Below are 20,361 nucleotides of genomic sequence, written 5' to 3' on the forward strand. Positions count from 1 at the left end.
TAATGTTTATAATTTTTGTTTAATATATTTATTTGTTTAATTATTTATTTTTAATAATTCATGTAAATAATAAATAATTTATTATTAATAAATTTTAATTATTTAAAAATGCAGCAGCTATTAGAAAATAGCATTCTGCAAAAAAATTCTATCATTGAAAAATCAATGATAGGCGAGAGAAATCCGCGTCTTTAAATAGATTCGCAGATGATAGACAAGAGATATCCGCGTCATTAAACGGATTCGCAGATATACTCTGGTCTCGCGACGAATCTCTCGATACTTATATACACTGGAGTCGCCGTGTCAGTTGCGAGAACGGTTACAGCGTCCCTCTTGCGGCAGAGATAAGAATTGTCACGTAAACTGCGGGTATAATAAGGCCGTCGGTAAAGCGATTTAGCAGTTTACGTGACAATTCTTATCTCTGCCGCAAGAGGGACGCTGTAACCGTTCTCGCAACTGACACGGCGACTCCAGTGTATATAAGTATCGAGAGATTCGTCGCGAGACCAGAGTATATCTGCGAATCCGTTTAATGACGCGGATATCTCTTGCCTATCATCTGCGAATCTATTTAATGACGCGGATATCTCTCGCCTATCATTGATTTTTCAATGATAGAATTTTTTTGCAGAATGCTATTTTCTAATAGCTGCTGCATTTTTAAATAATTATAATTTATTATTAATAAATTATTTATTATTTACATGAATTATTAAAAATAAATAATTAAACAAATAAATATATTAAACAAAAATTATAAACATTAATTTTTTATTATTATTATTTAATTAAAAAAAATTTATTTAAAAAAATTTTTTTCTCTTGGTTGCCAATATTCGGCCAATATTGGACCAATATTGACAACCGATGATTGGCGATGCCGTTACATCCCAAGCATCAGCCCATATTAGTCCAATATTGGGAGTAAATCGGCGCCCAGCACGGCAACCAATATTGGACCGATATTGGACCGATTAAAGTCTATTGGCAATTTCTCACTGGGTAACAACAAATAGTTAAGATAACTGTTTTAGTAGTTAAATTTACTGTAAAAATGGTATTTATTACCACATTTTACAGTTAGACTAACTATTCTGTCATAGTTCATTTTAATGCTCTTGTTGAAGCTATTAAATTGTGTTTATTTGATAGTCATATTTTGGCGAATAAATATTATTATTTAGTATATAATAATATATATTATTAATATATTTAATTATTTCTACTAAACATAACGTTTTATGTCAAACTTATTAAATTTTAGCAATTTTTAATGAGTGTCTCACAACTGGAGACATTTTTTTTACAAAAGCTCGGAAAATGTATCGTAAAATTTTTTGAGTTCATCAAAACACTACACTTTCTTTTAATAAAAGTTGCGTATTTCTGTTACCTTTCGAACGGTGTATTTTATTTACAATTTCGTTTACCCGTTTACAATTTACGGGTCAAAAATAAAACCAGTCTCACAACTGGAGACTATATAAATTTATTTTCTAAATAAATACATCAATTTGTGTTACTGTTAAATATAAAATGATACATAAAAAATATATAAAAATAATAAAATATAACTATTATAAAAAGTTTTAAAAAAATTTTAAATATCGAAAGAAATGAAAAATTAAAAAAATAAAAAATTCGAAAATACGAAATATATTTATTGTAAAAAATACCTTTTCCGGTGAATTTATGATGCCAGTATTGTATCCGAACTGCAGCATTCCCAGCACCGCTGCTAGTATAGCATACGAAAGGAAAAACGTCAACCCCTGAAATATAGAAAAATTAATTATTTTTTTATTCAACTTCCCCACAATTTTTTTTTTTAACGCAAAATTACGATAGAGAAATAAATAAAAATGAATATTTAACAAATTAATTCAAAGTTCCTAAAAATATTTGTATATTCCTTAAATTAATATTGCTAAACTAATAAGAAAATAATTAAACTAATAATAACTATATTATTAATTAAACAAATAATAAAATGTTTAAACAAATAAAACATTGAAAAAAACTACACTTTTTTAATATAGTTAAATTATTGTTTTTTTAATAATAAAATAACTAAACTAATAATAAATTGAACGAACAAATAAATGAAATAATGAATCAAAGAAATTAATAAAATGAATGAAACACACAATCATAAGGTTTCTATAATAATGAAATAAATAATTTCGCACGTTGATAATTGGAGGAAAAAATTTATAAATAGATTATTCATAATTTATTTATAAATATTTTCCAAATAACAAATCCAATAATACGCGGAGCTTTAGTAAATGAAATTGTCAAATAAATTAATAAATTCTTTTTTCGTTTGTTAAAAAGAAGATATATTTTAATTAATATACGTGTACGTTATTTATATCTGTATAAAGCAATGAAATTACTGGTGTGCACATTTACAAATTGGAATTAATATTTCATTAAGGGAGACGATGAAATGTGGATAAATATAACGTACATCAAAATTAAAATTATTATTTCTCTATATATAAAGCAAATATCAGCGCAAATTAATTGGCTTTGTTTATTACGATATTTTTAACGATTTTTAAATTATTCGTTTCACTTTTTTTCATAATATATATTTTTAAACTATAAAAAAATTTTTTTTAATTTCTATCTGCAGTTATTTATTTATTCATTCATATTAATATTTTGTAATTGTAAATTCTAAATTATAATATATAATATATAGAGTTACATTAAAGTTTTTATTAACGTTTAATTTCTTTTACAACATACTTTCTTTGTAAAAATTGCTTCTTTAATTGTTTTTCTCGATAAAAACACAGTCGGGGTCATTAGAATGATAAAAATCATTCCGCTTATTTAATATATTTCTAAGAGTAGGTCAGTAGAAAAAAAACTTGCTTTAATTTTTTTGTACAAAACCTTCTCGTGTCTATTTCCAAGAAAATTTCTTCATTGGAATTTTTTAGTTTTTTTTTAAATTAAAATTAATCCTAATTGACAAACAAAAATAAAAGAGTGAAACCTAAAATTTATTGAGTAAAAATTTTTTATTTTGGTAGAGTGATTATAAAAACAAAATTAAATATTAAATTATAAACGTAATAACAAAATGTGTAAACAATAAAGTGTAGACAGTATAGCGAATAAATGTTTATCTATATAAACATTATGGTACACACGTTGAAACTTAGAAAGTTAAAATACATAAAGTGATAATTAAAAAATAATATGTACATAAAACTAAAAACATAATTGCTTGTTTCAACTTAAATTAAATTATAGAAACTAAAATGTGTCGAATATTTCCGCTGTAGTAATTAAAACAAGAATCTGAAACAGTGAGAAATATAATGAAGTAAAATTGTGCCAGTAATACAGATTTAATTAATTAAAATTTGCAACTTAAATTTGAATTGAAAAATTAAAGTAAATAATTAAGGAAATAAAATAAATAATTTAGTAAACAAAAAAAATTGAGAAAATAAAATAAATAATTAAGGAAATTAAAAAACAATGAGAAAATAAAATATATAGGGGACAGTTGTCAGGGTTGGGCATAGTTATAACTTTTCTTCATAACTTCCCCTGTAGAACGAATTTCGCGATTTTGCGCATATTGTTGGATGTTTTTGCTGAACATTGTAAAAAGATTTGACCAAAAGTTTCTGAGTTATAAGCAATTTAAAAAAAAAGTTGCCATGGTTGAACATGGTAGTCAGAGTTGAGCCACTGTAGAAAATCAATGAAATATTTAGGTAAATGATTAAAAATGACTTTCAAATGATAGAATGACACTTGGGTATGAGGAACGGAACCATGAAATTAAAATAAAATCCCATATTATGCATTTTCATATAACTTTAGATATTTTATTCCTCATGAACGAAATCCAAAATTGAAAAAATGAAAAAAGGTTATCAAAAATTTTTTTTTCCTCTTTTTTCAATGGAAATGAAGTTTTTAACACCTATTTATATGAAAAAATGAATTTCTGTTGCAAGTACGCTTTGTAATTGCAAAATTTCCCTCATGGCTCAACGCTGACTCACATAGAACACAAACGCGTGACACAAACACTAAAATACTTTACACATTTTCACATATCATCTTAATGAACAATTTTTATACTTCACTGCGACTCATGTGAAAAGTTTGCTGACATTAGTAGCAAGAATTTACGTACAAAGACAGGGTGTCTAACAAGGATTGAGAAAAAAATTCCCTGACTTTTCCATGACTTTTTACTAATTTTATTTTTGCTTTCTTGGGATAAAAATATGGTAACTGAGCGATTTTCGCAAAACTTCGTGGGATTATAGTTCTGTATAAGAGACTTCTTTCCGTCAAATTTTTTCAAAAAATATTCAAAATTGTTGAAGATACGCCATTTTGAATTAAAATATTAATTTTATAAAATTTTGAATACCTCGGAATATTGTTTATGGATTTTTATGAAATTTACACATTTTTCAGGTAAAAGTATGTACTTTAAAATGCAAATAAAGTTATTAAAAAAAATTTTTTTAATTTTTTTAGACAATTTTTTGTTTATTTACTCCTTTTTGAGAAAAATGTTATTAACATATTTGAATTCCTTATGAATTCACCTTTAATTTCATAAAAAAAAACTGATGGAGACTCAACTGGGTCCGGAGATATTGAAGTTTTTGTAAAAAATAGGCCTAGTTGCAGCAGCAATGCACGACTACGGTAACGTACGACGCGACTTGTGCAGTATGGTGCTATGGCGCGGCGACGCTTTTTTTACAAAAACTTCAATATCTCCGGACCCAGTTAAGTAAAAAAAAAAAAATTGTTTAAAAATTTTTTTAAATTTTTTTATTTAAAAATTAATTTTTTTTAATAACTTTATTTGCATGTGTAAATTTCATAAAAATCCATAAACAATATTCCAAGATATTCAAACTTTTATAAAATTAATATTTAAATTCAAAATGGCGTATCTTCAACAATTTTGAATTTTTTTTTGAAAAAATTTGGGGGAAAGAAGTCTCTTATATAGAACTATAATCCTACGAAGTTTTTGCGAAAATTGGTTGACCCTTTGCAAATCGTGATATTTCTGACGTGAAATGCCTCATTCACAAAAAATTTTAACTTTTTTATAAATTTCCCTGACTTTCAATGAAATGTTCTGCCATTCCCTGACATTTCCCTGACCGTTAGACACCCTGAAAGACAGATGGCGCTAGTGTGATAAAAAGAAATAAACGCGGTGGCTCAACCCTAAACACTGCCCAACCCTGACAACTCTCCCCTAATTAATTGATATTAATTAAATTAACTATAATAATTAGATAAATAGAAATATGGTTTTATAATAAAAAAAATTATGAATTTTTATTTATTGTATATTTTAATTTAAATAAAACAGTTAAAAATTTGAAATTGCAGACAAAAATTAAAGCAGTGTTTTTAAAATAATAATAACATTAAAAATTTAATTTAAGAAAAAATATTTTCGTTGTAATTATAAATTCTTTTTTGAAATTTATTCTTTCAAATACCTGTTCTAGAAGTCGAAGTTTTCGCCTATGCGTATGCTCTTCTAGACGCTCGACATATTCTCGTAACTCTTCTATTTCTTCCTTTACCTGCTGCACTGTATCTAATTCGTGCTATAAAGAAGAGAAAAAAAATAATACCACTGTACTAATAATATCATTAAAAATATAAATATAATTCCTATTTTTCTTTGCTTTTAATTGAAATTTAAAGAAATTAAAAAAAAATTCGGCATTTAATTAAATTTACATTAAAAGTTCATCATAAATTTAAAACCAATTATACATGGATAATTAGTGTCATTAAACGTGAAACTATAAAATATTTATAGACACTATACACCTCTCAAACAGGTCCCGAAGGGTAAATGAAAGTGCACTTTATTGATTTCGAATCTACACACTTTGCAATTTTGAATTTAATTTAATAATTATGTGACGAAAAGTTGATAGGGAATTTTTTGTTATTAATATATTTTTTGTTATTTTCATTTTAAATTTTTACCCAAATGAATTTTTTTCCATTGAATATCTATTCGATGGAAGTTTTTTAATTAAAATAGATTATTAATAATAATATTATCAGTTACTCAACGGAATTTTTATTTAATACGAATTTTTGCACTGAAATTTTTATTCAGTGCGGATTTTTTTCAATCGAATTTTTATTCAACACGAATTTTTTCAATCAAATTTTTTTCAATCAAATTTTTATTCAACACGAATTTTTACAATCAAATATTTATTCAATACGAATTTTTTTTAATTAAATATTTATTCAGTAAAAATTTTATTTTATCGATAATATTTAACATAATATTTATTTACAAAACTTATTAGTTGAATATTGATTGAATACAAATTTTAATTAGTCGAAATGAATAAATAAAAATCTGTTTAATAAATATTCGATTAAATAATTTTATATAATAAATAAATTAAATAAATTTGTTAAATAAATTTTTAAATAAATACGATGATAAATAAAAATTCGAATAATTAAAATTTCGTTCAATAACTAATAGTATTTTGATTATTATTATTATTATTATTATTATTATTATTATTATTAATATTATTAATTGATGTTGATATTAATTTTTTTATTATTATTATCATCATAATATTATTAATTCTTCAGTAAAAATTAAATTAAAAAATAATATAAAATACTACTTGAATACAATTTTTTGTAAACATACTCTCTAAATTTGAATCAGCGAAAAGTCGCTGATTCACCAGCCCAGAGTATGCAGCTGATGAAACAGCGTATATACGCTGGAAAATCAGTGCATATACGCTGTTTCATCAGTGTATATACGCTATTTCATCAGCTGCATACTCTGGGCTGGTGAATCAGCGACTTTTCGCTGATTCAAATTTAGAGAGTAATTGCAAAGTGTGATTAAAAATTCAAATGAATTAAAATGAAAAATTGAAAATTCATAATTAAAAGTGATTGGAGGGAAAATAAAGGAAAATTGAGGACTATCACCTTAATCGCGACCATGTCCCTCTTGACTTCGCTGACCTCACTTTGACAGGACTCGACACTCTTCGTCAGCTCCTGCAGTTGCGTGCGTATCTCACATAGGGCGACAGTCGTTTCCAGCTGACGGTCACCCCGTTGCTGCAGCTCGTCCAGCTTGGCACTCAAGTTCATACTCATAACGCTGACCTGTTTCTGCAGACTACGCAACATACACACACACATACACGTCCTTATAAACGTGAATAAAATTATCAAACAAAAAACAAAAAATAAATTGAAAAAAACAGTAGCCGTATTTTTTTAAATATTTATTTAAAATATACGGAAACAATGACACTATTTTAATATTGACTAGGCCAAGACTAGATTATTGTGTGGCTAGTCTCTAAAAAAACCAAACTAAAAAAATTGAAAATATTTGAAAAAAAAATTTACCAAAAAAAACTACCTTCACTTGTAAAACTGCCGAGCTTTCGAAAAAAATTTTTTGTTGCTTCTATTGTTAATTTTATTTTCGTTATTAAATATTTATTTTCTGTTTTTTTATTAACTTCAATCTTATATTTTCTATCGATTCTATTTTCTTCGATGTTTAGGTACTATTTTTACTATTTTTTTCTTTTTTTTTCTTTTTATTATCTTACAATTTTCTATAATTAATAATTATACTCTAAAATATTGTTTATGCAATAATTCTGAATTTTTCTATTTATTCTACAGTTTATTCTTTATAGAAAAGTTTTGTAATTTTCCTATTTTACTATTTCAGTGTTTATTTATTCTCTATTTTATTTTTTATAGTAAAATTACAAAAATACTTATTTTTACTTCTTCTGCTTTAATATTCTTTTTATCGTAAAATTGTAATACTAGATTTTTTTTTATTGATTCTATATTTAATTATTTTTGCAGTAAAATTTTATTGCTCAATTTTTAATAGTAAAATTACCAAACTACTCTTTTCATTTAATCCGTATTTATAATCTTTATAGAAAAATTACAAAACTGAAATTTTTATTTCTTCTACACTGAAAAAAAAAGTATTGAACCAAGAAAATTTTTCTTGGTTGAAGCAAATCGTGGGATTGAATACGGCCAAGACTATTAAAGTATTGATTCAAGAAAACGATTTTCTTGACATAGGATATTTGGGAGAAGAACATATATTCTTGATCCAAGAAAATATGGAATTCGACCAAGAAGTTAGTCTTCTTATACGAAGTATGAAATGTATTAAATGAATAAAATATTTTCTTGTTCTAAGAATATATATAGTTAATTGAATTATTTTATTTGATTCATCCAATTTTTTGTAACGTTCGTTCAAGTAATTCAAGATTTAAATGAAGAAAACATTTATTTTGTGAGAGAACGCAGATATTCTTGATCCAAGAAAATATGGAATTCGATCAAGAAATTAAGTAGCATGTAAGAAATGCAGAATATATTAATTCAAAATCATTTATGTATCAAATCAAGAAAGTATGTTCTCTGTCCGAGAAAATATTTTCTTGATTTGAGAAAATTTATAGATTTCAATCAAAAAAATACTTTCTCAATACAAGTAAATTATTTACTTAAATTACCCCCCCCCCCCTTACCCCCATCCCATCTTTTCTAATACTTAGGTCAAACATTTTTATTATTTAATTTCCACGGTCGGAGGAATTGAACTCGGGTTGCACGCACCAGAAGCCGTCACGCTACCACTATGCCATCCTAGCCTCAATGGACAGTTTTCAAAAACTGATATTTAAGTTGCATATACATTTGAAGAAAAATATTTTCTTGGATCAAGAACACCGGTATTGTGTTAAGTAAAAAAAAATTTCAAAGCAAATAAATAAAATGATTCGATTCAAGAAACATGAATTCTCCAGACAATACTTTATTATTTCGCTTAAGAACATATATTCTAGATTCAATACTTTTTGGTACTTCGGAAAAGTAAAATATTTGGTTGAAATAATTACATATTGAGTTCTGACAAATACTAAATTGTTAATTCAAGAATTCTGTTCAATGCTAATAATTACTTGACACAAGAAAATGAATTTCTTTCTTCAAATAAATATGGGATTAATTGAATATAATTTTTAATCAACTTGAAACAAATATTTACTTATATTAACCTTCGTATTTTCTTGAATCAGGATTATATGAGCGTTGAATTAAGTAAAAACTTTTTTAAAGGAAACAAAAGAATGATTTAATTCAAGATCTTACACTTAATTGAATTGAATAAATAAAATATTTCATTCCAGAAAATATAACATTCTCGCAAGAAATTAATGATTTTGAAACATGAGAATATAGAAATGCTTCAAGTAAAAGAAATGCTTAGATTAATTAATATTTCTTTGAAACAAAATAATTTTTAATTGATTTGAAACAATTATTAACTTGTATTAATCTTCCCATTTTCTTGGCTCAAGACTATGGGTGTTGGATGAAATAAATAGTTGCTTTAAAGGAAATAAAAAAATGATTTGACTCAAGATACCAAATGACTCAAGGTAAATTACTTGACGTGAGAACATGATATTCTTGATTCAATACTTTTTCGAGACTTGGCGCATGTAAAACAGTTCGTTTGAAACAGTAAGATATTTACTTATGTCAAACCCATATTTTCTTATTTCAATAACTTTGATTAATGCTCAAAATTACTTGACACAAGAAAATAAATTTCTTCCAATAAGAAAATATGGGTTTGTTTCAAATAAATCAGGTCAAGAAAATGCATTTACTTGATTCAATGAACTTTTTTTTTCAGTGTATAGTAAATTCTTTTGAAGCAAAATTATAATGCTAAATTTTTTAAATTTATATTATTTACAAAACTACAAAAATAAATTTTTTTAAAATTTATTTTATATTTTCTTTAGAGTAAAATTATAATTCGATATTTTTTTATTTATTCTGTATTATATTAGTTGGAGTAAAATAATAATACTAGATTTTTAATATTATTCCGCATTTTTGTGTGATAGTAAAATTACAAAACAACTTTTTTTCTTTTTTCTGTATTATATTCTTTTTTAGAGTAAAATTATAATTATAATTTTTTTATTCTATATATTTCTTTATAGAAAAATTACAAAACAAAAACAATTATTAATCTTTTATCAAAAGAATTTTTTGTTTACTATTAATTAAAAAAATATCAAGCATATTATTTATATACATATGTTTATAATTTTATGAATATATTAAGATACATATAATTAAATATGTATAAATATTATAAATTATAATTATATAACATAATAATATATAAAAATCATTGAATTATGCATACAAAATGTAATTGTGAAATAATTTTTTTCGACTTGTCCCAAAAGTCACAGCTCGGCAGCAGCAGCAATAATAATAACAATATCATAAGACTTAATGTACATAAACAATTTCAACAACACAGACAAAATACAAATGCGACTAAAAAGCATGTCTATATATAGGTTTTTTTATTGTGTATATATGTGATATATATTTATGTGATTGAGGTGATAAAAAAAACTACTGTGAATTTGCAGCTGTGCACATAAAATTAGTGTTTCAGAAAGAAAAGAAGTAGAGCAGAAATCTAATGAACGGTGAATTTTCCCAAGAATCATATTTTTTCTTTTTTAATTCTCTTTGATTGTTTTTTGTGCAGAAATAAGAAATTTTTTTTTATAAAAGACTGAAATCAATCTGAATGAAACTGGGAATAAGAATCTGAGTGAGATTCACGATTTTAGAGAAAAGTGTGTATAGAAGAGAAATATCCTACTTGGCACGATGCATGAGAGGTGTGTGTGCAAAAATGATTAAAGCTTGCCTTTTTTTTTTTTTATGAACGAAGCCCTATAAGGAATCTATATATATATATTATGGCTGATTTATATAGACGATGTGATTTATTATTTTCTTGTTTATATAATTTTTCTTTCCTCGCGAGCATATTTCTTCTTTCATCCTTCTATATAATATTTGTGTGGCAATATACAATTTACGAACGAGAGATGGTTTTTGTATTCTTTTTTTTTATTTTTTAATCGAAAAAATTATTCAATGGAATGAAAATTATTGTTCATTCTATTTTTTGCAGAAAGAGTTATTTTTTTAAATTTTCTATTTTATTTAAAAATCTATTAATTCTTGGCGAAATGGAAAATTTTATTTTAAGGAAAATTTACTTTAAAAATTGTAACAAAGTTTTTAACATAATTCACAATAGAGGCTATAATGTGTCAAATAATGACAAAAGAATCAATTTTCACGGTTTTGTGTTTTTATTATTATTATTATTATTATTATTATTATTATTATTATTATTATTATTATTATTATTATTATTATTATTATTATTATTATTATTATTATTATTATTATTATTATTATTATTATTATTATTATTATTATTATTATTATTATTATTATTATTATTATTATTATTATTATTTTGTAGGATAATGAAAAGGCCTAGATACGTCATTATCCTACAAAATATATAATACGGTCAAACAAACAAAAAACTACTATTATTATTATTATTTGTTAGGATAAATATTCTGAAAAGGGAAAAATAATAGATAAAAAAAATTTCACTTTGAAGTTTGATATCAATAGATACGAGAAAAAATTGTTTCAATATTTTTTTTTCGATTTTTTTGATTCATTTTCTTGATACATTTTAAGCTTGTTACTTTTATAGGGGTCAAAAATATTGGATTGAAAATGTTTTGATAAAAATTACTTTTTGTTTCTTTTGCATTTATTTTTAGATTTAAAATTCTTTTAACTTTATCCCTTTTTTCTGCTTTACTTTTTTTTCTTTCTACTTTTTTTCTATTTTTTTTTCTTTTTCATTTTTTTCTGTTTTAAATTTAAAAATTCTTTTCTTTAAAAAGAAATTGAACAATTTTTCGAATATAATGAAATATATTTGCGTCATGAAATTTTTTGTTTGTTTATAAATTTACATGGTAATTAATTTATTAGCTGATTAATTAAACATGTAAATGAATTTCTATTTCTTTAGAGTTAAATTTAAATATGAATTAATTATTCATTGGAATAATAATAATTTATTATTAGAATTTATTAAAATTTGGAAAAGTTTATAAATTTATTAAAATTATTTAAATTTAAAAGTTAATTAAATTTAGAATTTAGGTTAATTAATTTTATATTACTAGTAGAAGGCAAATTTTTTTGGCAGTTTAAAAGAAAATTAAGTTCATTAGCAGTGTTTAAAGACTGGAAGTTTGTTGAATTAACTGATTTCTCCCTACCTCCGGGTGTTTGATAGAATTGTTTTCTAAAAGCAAAATTTCTCACTGAATTAAAAGATTCTTCTTTTAGCGGCAAAAGCAAATGTTTACTTTTTTTGCGCTAAAAGGAGAAAACAGCAGCAAAAAGGAAACAAAAAAATCCTAGGGAAAATTGGATCATGTCTTGGATTTTTGATGAGAATTTTTGTCATTATTTAAAATTGAATATTATTTCCGTTATTTTTTTTAATGAAACATATAATCAGCAATTTTTCCGTCTAAAAATTTACATTTAAAAAATTAAAATTTATATTTATTTTTATTGTTGTAAAAAATTTTGTTTTTATTTCTTTAGTTCTAATTTTTATTTTCATACTTCATTCCATGACTTTGTGCTTAATTCAATGTTATTATAAAGGAGTTTACACCGAGTGGCATATATTTCTACTCGTGCTCGCATAAACGGATATACCTCCAGGAGAATAGACTCGCGCCTGCGCAAACACGTGGTCAAGGCAAAGTCTTTCACTACACAGTTGCAGGCAAACATTATGCGCAGGCGCGAATCAATTCTCCTGGAGGAATATCCGCACGAGTATAAATATATGCCTCTCGGTGTAAACTCCTTCTATGTTAACGAAAAATAATTATTTTATTTACTTATTCACGTGAATAGAAGGTTGTAAGAAAAAAATTCGCTCGTTCGGAAGAAGAAAATTATTGCAAATATTTTTTTTGTGACGATTTTGAGAAATATTTGACCGATGTGCACAGCAGAGTAAAATATAATATAGAAATATGATCCATTAAGGATGAAAGGGTTACAGAAGGTTGTTGAATGCATTGCGTGTTAAGTGATAAGGGTGATCAGCAGAAATGAAATGAAATGAATCGAAAAAGGATTGCGCAGTGAAAAATTTGAAAAAAATGAAATGAAAAAACGAAGAGACAAAAAGACAACACTGAAAACAAAATAAATGAAAAGTAAAAGTGAACAGAAAAGTAATTTTCGAAAAATTTCAAACAAAGAGAGAGGCGCAAAAAAAGGAGAAGGAGAAAATGAAAGATACGATGAAATTGGAAAAGAACGAGAAAAATGAATATAAAATAAAAATAAATATGAATATATAAAATAAAATATAATATAAAATATAAAGGAAAAATAAGTATGAATAAATATATACCTATAATGAAAATAAAATAATTATCAATAAATATAAATCTGACAAATTATTATAATAAATACATAACAAATAATGGAATACTTAATTTTTTAAAAATATAATAATTATAACAATAAAAAATAAAATAGAAATTTAGTTCAGGAAAATGAGAAAAATGATAAAAAGTAAAAAATATAAAAAAATGATAAATAAAAAGAAAAAAGTGTGTGAATGAGAAAAGAGAGAGAAAAAAGAGGGGGGAAAAATGAGAAGAAGAGCAGTGATGATGTCGGTATGTACCTGGGAGGTAGGGAGACCATGGCTGTGTTCCGAAACTACAGTAGCTTCTCAATACTCCTTTCCCAATACTCTCTCTCTCTCTTTCTCTAACTCCTCTTCTAGAGCTTCAGTTTTTTCGGTCTTTTTCTGAGAATTTCTTTGTCTGTCTTTGTCAACCAACATAAATGTGCATGTTATGTTGGATTTCCCAGCAAATAATCCAATAATTCAATTTTTGTTAATCTGAATTGTTTGTATTCGGGGGCTTGTTGTCCATCGAAAACCAATGGTTGTAGAAATTTCTTTCTTTCTTTCTCCCTCTCTTTCTCTTTCTTTATATTTCACTCTTTCTTTCCCTCTCACTGTAAACTTTTACCTAGTTTTGGAAACACAGTCGTGGTTCATAATATAATTAGATAATGTAAAAATGAATTATTCGCCTCGCATTTTTATAAATCGTGACGTCCAATTCATAAAAAATTAAATAGATACTTAAAAAAATAGAAATTTTTTTAAAATTTAAGTTAAGATCGCAAATAATGCGCGACGCACCGCCAGCTTACTCACCTAGCTTTTTGAGAATTTTTTTTTTTTTTTAATGGCCCATCACTTTTATGCGGAACGAACCGTTGGCAAAATAATTGACAAAAATCAGCACATGATTTGATGATATGTTTTTCCTTTGCTTAATTCTTTTCTTTTTTTCAATTGCGACATACACACACAAATAAGTTACGGTTTTTTTGTTTTTGAGTAATAAATAAAACTCAAAATTGATTCGAATGGAATAATTGGAATAATTTGTTTTTAACATTAAATTCGATTTCATTTTTAATGAATTAGCTAACGTATAATTTAATGAAAATCTTGATTCTAAAAATAATTAGGTACTTAATTTTTAAATTAACTTACTAAGTCAATAATTAGTTGTGGAATTAATTTATTAATAACATAATTCGTTGATTATTGAATTAATTTATTAATAGAATAATTCGTCGATTATTGAATTCAGTTATTTGTTAAAATATTTATTGTACCTAGTTGATGCCTTTCGGCTATGAACGTAAATTAATTAAATAGTTGTTTTGATTAACATTTAAATTGATTAGCAAATTAAATAGTTAATTATTAAATTAATTTATTTTGTCAATTTACTACACTGTAAAAAAAGGGAGTTAAATTTTAACTCCCCCGGGGGGTCTATAAAAGTCGCACCCATTGGGGAGTTAATGCCAGGGGAGTTAAATAAAGAGAGTTAAAACTTCACACCCAAATGCTAACTCCCCAAGGAAAAAATAACTCGCGCGGGTGTTGAATGAAGGGAGTTAGAAATTAACTCTCTTTTAGAGTTGATTTTTAACTCGAAAAATTTCACTCCCAACTCCCGAGTCCGTTAACTCCCTAAATTTTTTACAGTGTACAGAAATTAATTTATATACAAAGAAAATTATTTTATTTATTAACTAATTTAATTTTACAATTCGGATAATCTTATTCAGTGCTCCTTAATTAATTGGTAACCAGAAAAAATAAATATTCATTAAAATTTTTAATTAGAAAACAAGTTGCTTTTAATAATAAAAAATGTGTCTTTGAAGAAGAAAATTTTAAGAAACACAAATATAAATAGACGAGATACTCTTGTGGCTGTAATTAATTTATATTTATTGTATACAATATAAAAGTTTTCATTATACCTTTACAAATTATAATCTAAATGAAATAATTAATACATAATAAAAAAATATGGGATATAATAAAGAACAATAACAATAACTAAATTGAAATGAATTATAGAGATAAATTTATTAGAGTACAGTGTAGAATTCTTGAAAGAAACAAACAATAATGTCTGATTTATTCATTCGAGTATAACAATCGCATTATAGAAAGTTTCTTTGTATCAAGTTTCATGTTTTGTTCTCAGAGAGTACTCCCAACATAGAAATTCCATTAACTTATCGTCATTCAATAATACTCCTCCTTAATAAAAAATAGAATATTTTTGAAAATTCTCTATTATTGTCTTTCACACCTAAGAAAAAGGCTCAAAAATGTTTCGAATTTGTCTTTTTTATTTTTTGATTAATTATATAAAAGAAATTTATTTTTTAATTAATTATATAAAAGAAATTTATTTTTTAATTAAAAATAAAAATAACTGAAAAAAATAATTCTGAATTTTGTTTTTAATTTATCAATTTTTTTTAGTTTATTTCTTTTAGGTATAGTTAATATGTTAATTTAATAATTCTACAAATTTTTTTTTTTATTAAAAAGTAAATAAATTCTTTATGTATTTTTTTATAAATATTTTTTCATAAACATATTTTTTTACAAAGAAATATTTTTTTATAAACATATTTTTTTTATAAATATTTATTTTAATAAAATTGATACTTTTTTATATGTTAATTTTTATAAATAAATATATTTATTCTAATTTTTTTTGTTTTTTGTCAATTAACAAGAAGGAATTTTTTTTTGAAAACAGTAATACTTATTTGTGTGATGTAATATCTTGTAAATGATCGTGAAGTGAAGGAGTGAGCAATAAGTAGTAAGCCTGCGAGCGCCGCAGCCAATAAAAATTATGTAATATAAAAATACAATCATCAGTGTTATGGTAATATTGTTATGATCGAATGTGTTCGATAATGTACAACAAAAAAAAAAGAAAAAAAACAAAGAACAGTTCTAGAGTGTGATTTATGTTTAAATGATAGATGCCGTGGCATAAAGCCTTGCATTGCATTCTCTGGTTACACACTAGAATATAAGAGATCATGTATATGAGAAGCAGAACAGCGTTTGTTTTTCTCTTTTTAATGAAAACGTCATAAGTGTCATATTTTTGAGATTCCCTTATACATATAAATTTCGAGTGCATTATTCCGTAAAGAAGAAAAAGAAAATTCCATACAAGAAAATTGATATAATTTAATTTAATTTCCATATTTTGAATTAAAATATCAATACAATAATTAACGTTAATTAGGATTTATTTCAATAAAATAAATAAATAAATAAACATTATATTGAAAACATTATATTGACACGACTGGAGGTAGAGACCTCCACTCGTGTCACAAAAATCATCGTAAATAAATTGGCTGACTTTGTTCCCATGTTACTTACGATATTTTTTATTCCAAATACACAAAAGTGGCGATTTTTGATAGCAGAAGACAGGGAGTAAAAGTCATTCACTTGTTCGACTTGTATAAAAATGGCGGCCGTTTTCTCCCATAGGCAAGAATAACGCATGGGAACAGCTGATTTTCTTGCCCATGGGAGAACACGGCCGCCATTTTTATACGGTCGAAGAAATGAGTGAATTTCCAAATTAATTTTTCTTTCTTTTAGTCCCTCTCGGAATTTTTTTCTTGAAAATATTTTCTTTACTGCTCTATAATTAAATGTATTACATAGGTCACTGTTTGCTTTATTTTTCGAAAAATTCATAATTCAAAATTGCATAAATTCAAAAAATATATAATAAATATTGTTCGCATTAATGATTCGTCTGTCGATTTTTTATTAATGCCTCTTTTTCATATTCAGAAATTAAAAAATTCTAAATCTATTCAACTATATAACTAAATTATAGAAGTGTAAGAAAATTGAAAATGGAAAAATTTTCTCTATGTAAAAATTTTTATTATTTAGAAAATGGTAAAAATTGAGAAGCATCTAGACTATGTTAAAGATAAAATTGTTTTTTAAGCAAATTTTTTTTTCTATTTATAGGAAAAATATTGATAATTATGTAGAAGGTTTTTTTTCTTTTGAAAATTATAAAATTGAAAATTATAATTAATCACAAAAATTAGAATTAAAATTACAAGTAATTTCTTTTTTTAATTTTGCGAATGAGATTCTCAGAAATTTGACTATATTTTGAATCAAAACTTGTTGAAAATTACTATTCTGCGTTATTTCGCCTTGAGGCTTTTTATTATCAATGGATATTATTTTAGAAAGCAAACTTCCTAAGTTGCGATGCATTTCGAAGTTTATCAAAGATCTTCAAAATACTCTATCAGAGGAAATGCTTCTGTTATTATAATTGAGGCCTTGGATCCAATAACTCGCCCGACGCTCGGAGGAACGCGCAACTGCCAGTCAGTAAGCAGTGAGCGCCTCTGGGCCACTCACTGCTACCCGACTGGCATTAGCGCGTTCCTCCGAGCGTCGGGCGAGTTATTGGATCCAAGGCCTCAATTATAATAATTCTTCTGTTAATCAATAATTATAATATTAATAAGAAAATAATAATAGTAATAAAAGAATACTAATTGTACACAGGAAAAAAAAGTCTGACTCCGTTTACACCTTAAATTCAGCCCATGTATTTCACATAAGTCTGTCCTTGTTTAACGGGGCTAACTCCGTTTACATCTTAAATTCAGCCTCAAAAATAGGCTGAAAGTAAAACTTTTTTTTTAGTGTGTAATAAGAGAATAAAAATATTAATAAAAGAATAAATAATAATAATAATAATAATAATTCCGTGCCCGGTTGGAACTTTTGTTCTAATTGGAACTTTTGTTCTACCCGGGGCGCATTAGAACCTGTTCTTTTGCGCGGGGTTGCTGGTCCTCTATCGGACGCGTGCCAGGTGGCGGATAGGTTAGCTTCCTAGAAATAGGTGGTATCGAGGAAATCAAATACTCGACAGGGACCAAAACCAGCAAACAAGAAACATCCATCATGAGCGATTGTAAAAACGAGGAAGAGTACCTGCGGGGGAATGCTACGGCTAAATCCCTCACTGGTTCCGATCGTCAAGCGCTTTCGAGCGTGAGGGCGGTGGCCAGTGGCCCAAGGATGCAGGAGGGCAACAACGCGTTGGTAGTGCCACAGATCATCGTGGACAGGTCGGAGAGACGAGGGAGTACGAGCAGCGTGACGAGTCAAGCCAGCTGCATTTCTGTCTTCAGTAATGCCTCGGCAAAGGACATTGCAAGCTGCAACCAAGATCGAGATGAATGCGTTAAGCTGCGGGAGGAAGAGGCAGCGAGCATTCTAGAAATGGAGGAGGAGGTCAGCAAGATGCTGAAGTCCTGTGAAGTCCAGAAGAATGTCAATAGGACAATCAAGGATGGACTCAAAAGCTTAACATCGCTCATAAGGGACGTAAAGGAGAAGCACGCAGCAGCTGCGAAAAAGGACGAGAGTTTCTACCAGGGTTTGACCTGGTCTGAAGAAGCTAGACAAGATCGCAGAGCTAGACGAGATCGTTGTAACGCAATCGTGTTGAGAAACGTCGTCTTGGATGCTCAGAAGCGGAAGAGAAGTGATCCTGAGCCTGCGAAGGATCCAAAAAGGAAAAAGGAGGAGAAACCAAAAAAGACTGGAGGCAAGGGGAACAAAACGGTTCCAAAGCCAGACCAGGTCAAGAAGGGAAGAGCCACAGTGATCGTTAAAGTGGCCGAAGGAAAAACTTTCGCTGAAGTGCTGGCGAAGGTTCGAAGGGAGGCTGACCTGGAGGCCAGCCAGACAAGGGTTGTGGGAGCTTTACCCACTAAAAAGGGAGACCTTCTCATTAAAATTGGAGGGTCTTCAAACAAGAAGCTGTTCACCGAGGAGGTGACAAAGGTAATCGGCGATTTGGGTAAGGTGCAGATGGCGGATCGGCGAACTACGCTGGAAATCCGCGACATGGATGCCCTTACTGAGAAGGAAGATGTTGAGGATGCCCTGGAGAAAGTTTCCACAGTTCCAGCTGGAAGCAGAAAGGTGACGGTCCTTGGGCCAAATAAGCGAGGAGTGAAACTCGCTGTTGTGGTCACCAGCCAGGAAGATGCTGATAAGCTGGAGAAGGTGGGTCACGTAAAGATTGGATTCGTGTCCTGCAGGATCAGAAGTAGAGTGATGGTCAAAAGGTGCCATAGGTGTCTTGACTATGGTCATATAGGTCGAGACTGCAATGCAGTAGATAGGTCGGCTGCGTGCTTTAAGTGCGGAGAAACCGGCTATAAGGCAGCAGACTGTAAGAAGAGCCCATGCTGCTTCTTATGCAAGGCGAAGTTCGGCGAAAAGGAGAACATCCAACATGTAGCCGGATCAGGGAGTTGCAAGGTCTTCAGAACTGCCCTCGAGGAAGCAAAGAAGACTTTGTCAAGGACAAGGAGAAAATAAGGCCAGAACAAGAGCGGCACGGAAGAGTCGCGCCAGCGACTACATGGAACCATTCATCTACGAAGTCTGAAGCCACTAGGTAGTTCCGTAGGTGGATAGAAGGTTCGAAACCCAGGGGAAACAAGAAGAGATTTTAGTCGGTAGGGTGACTGCCGTTAAAAGCAGGTATGTGAGTTTTCTTTTTTTTTCCTTGCCTTTTGTACGAGTCCGACATACCCCAGGTAAGTGGGATCTTCCTGGGGATGCGTAAATGCATTTCCTCTTCTCCCCCGTGAATAAAAAAAAAATAAATAAATAAATAATAATAATAATAATAATACTAATAATAATTGGAAATTTTAATATTTGAATTTATTATTATTTTTATTACCTATTAATAATTTTTATTATTATTCTTATTCTTATTTATACCTATTATTAATATTTCTTATTATTTCAAATAATTTTCTTTTTAATTTTTTATATTTTCTATTATTCTTGTTATTATTTTTATATTTTTTATTATT

The 20,361-nt window shown here is 27.1% G+C and overlaps 1 protein-coding gene across 14 annotated transcripts in view; it reads right to left on the reverse strand.

The window, feature by feature from the left end:
• Nucleotides 1-20,361, reverse strand: part of LOC122511050 (glucose transporter type 1) — a 303,150-nt gene that overhangs the window by 185,854 nt on the left and 96,935 nt on the right. For 11 of the 14 annotated variants that reach the window (XM_043626066.1, XM_043626065.1, XM_043626063.1 and 8 more), the window contains 3 exons: nt 7,015-7,210; nt 5,523-5,633; nt 1,683-1,778 (listed from right to left, as the gene is read on the reverse strand). In XM_043626066.1, coding sequence (XP_043482001.1) covers nt 1,683-1,778; nt 5,523-5,633; nt 7,015-7,210 — 403 coding nt within the window. Of the gene's footprint in view, nt 1-1,682; nt 1,779-5,522; nt 5,634-7,014; nt 7,211-10,312; nt 11,065-13,732; nt 14,084-20,361 lie in introns of those variants that run through there. The other 3 variants (XM_043626076.1, XM_043626075.1, XM_043626077.1) reach the window with 3 other exon arrangements.

The sequence above is a fragment of the Leptopilina heterotoma genome, unplaced genomic scaffold, assembly GCF_015476425.1.
Source record: "Leptopilina heterotoma isolate Lh14 unplaced genomic scaffold, ASM1547642v1 Lhet_8, whole genome shotgun sequence".
NCBI classification, from domain to species: domain Eukaryota; kingdom Metazoa; phylum Arthropoda; class Insecta; order Hymenoptera; family Figitidae; genus Leptopilina; species Leptopilina heterotoma.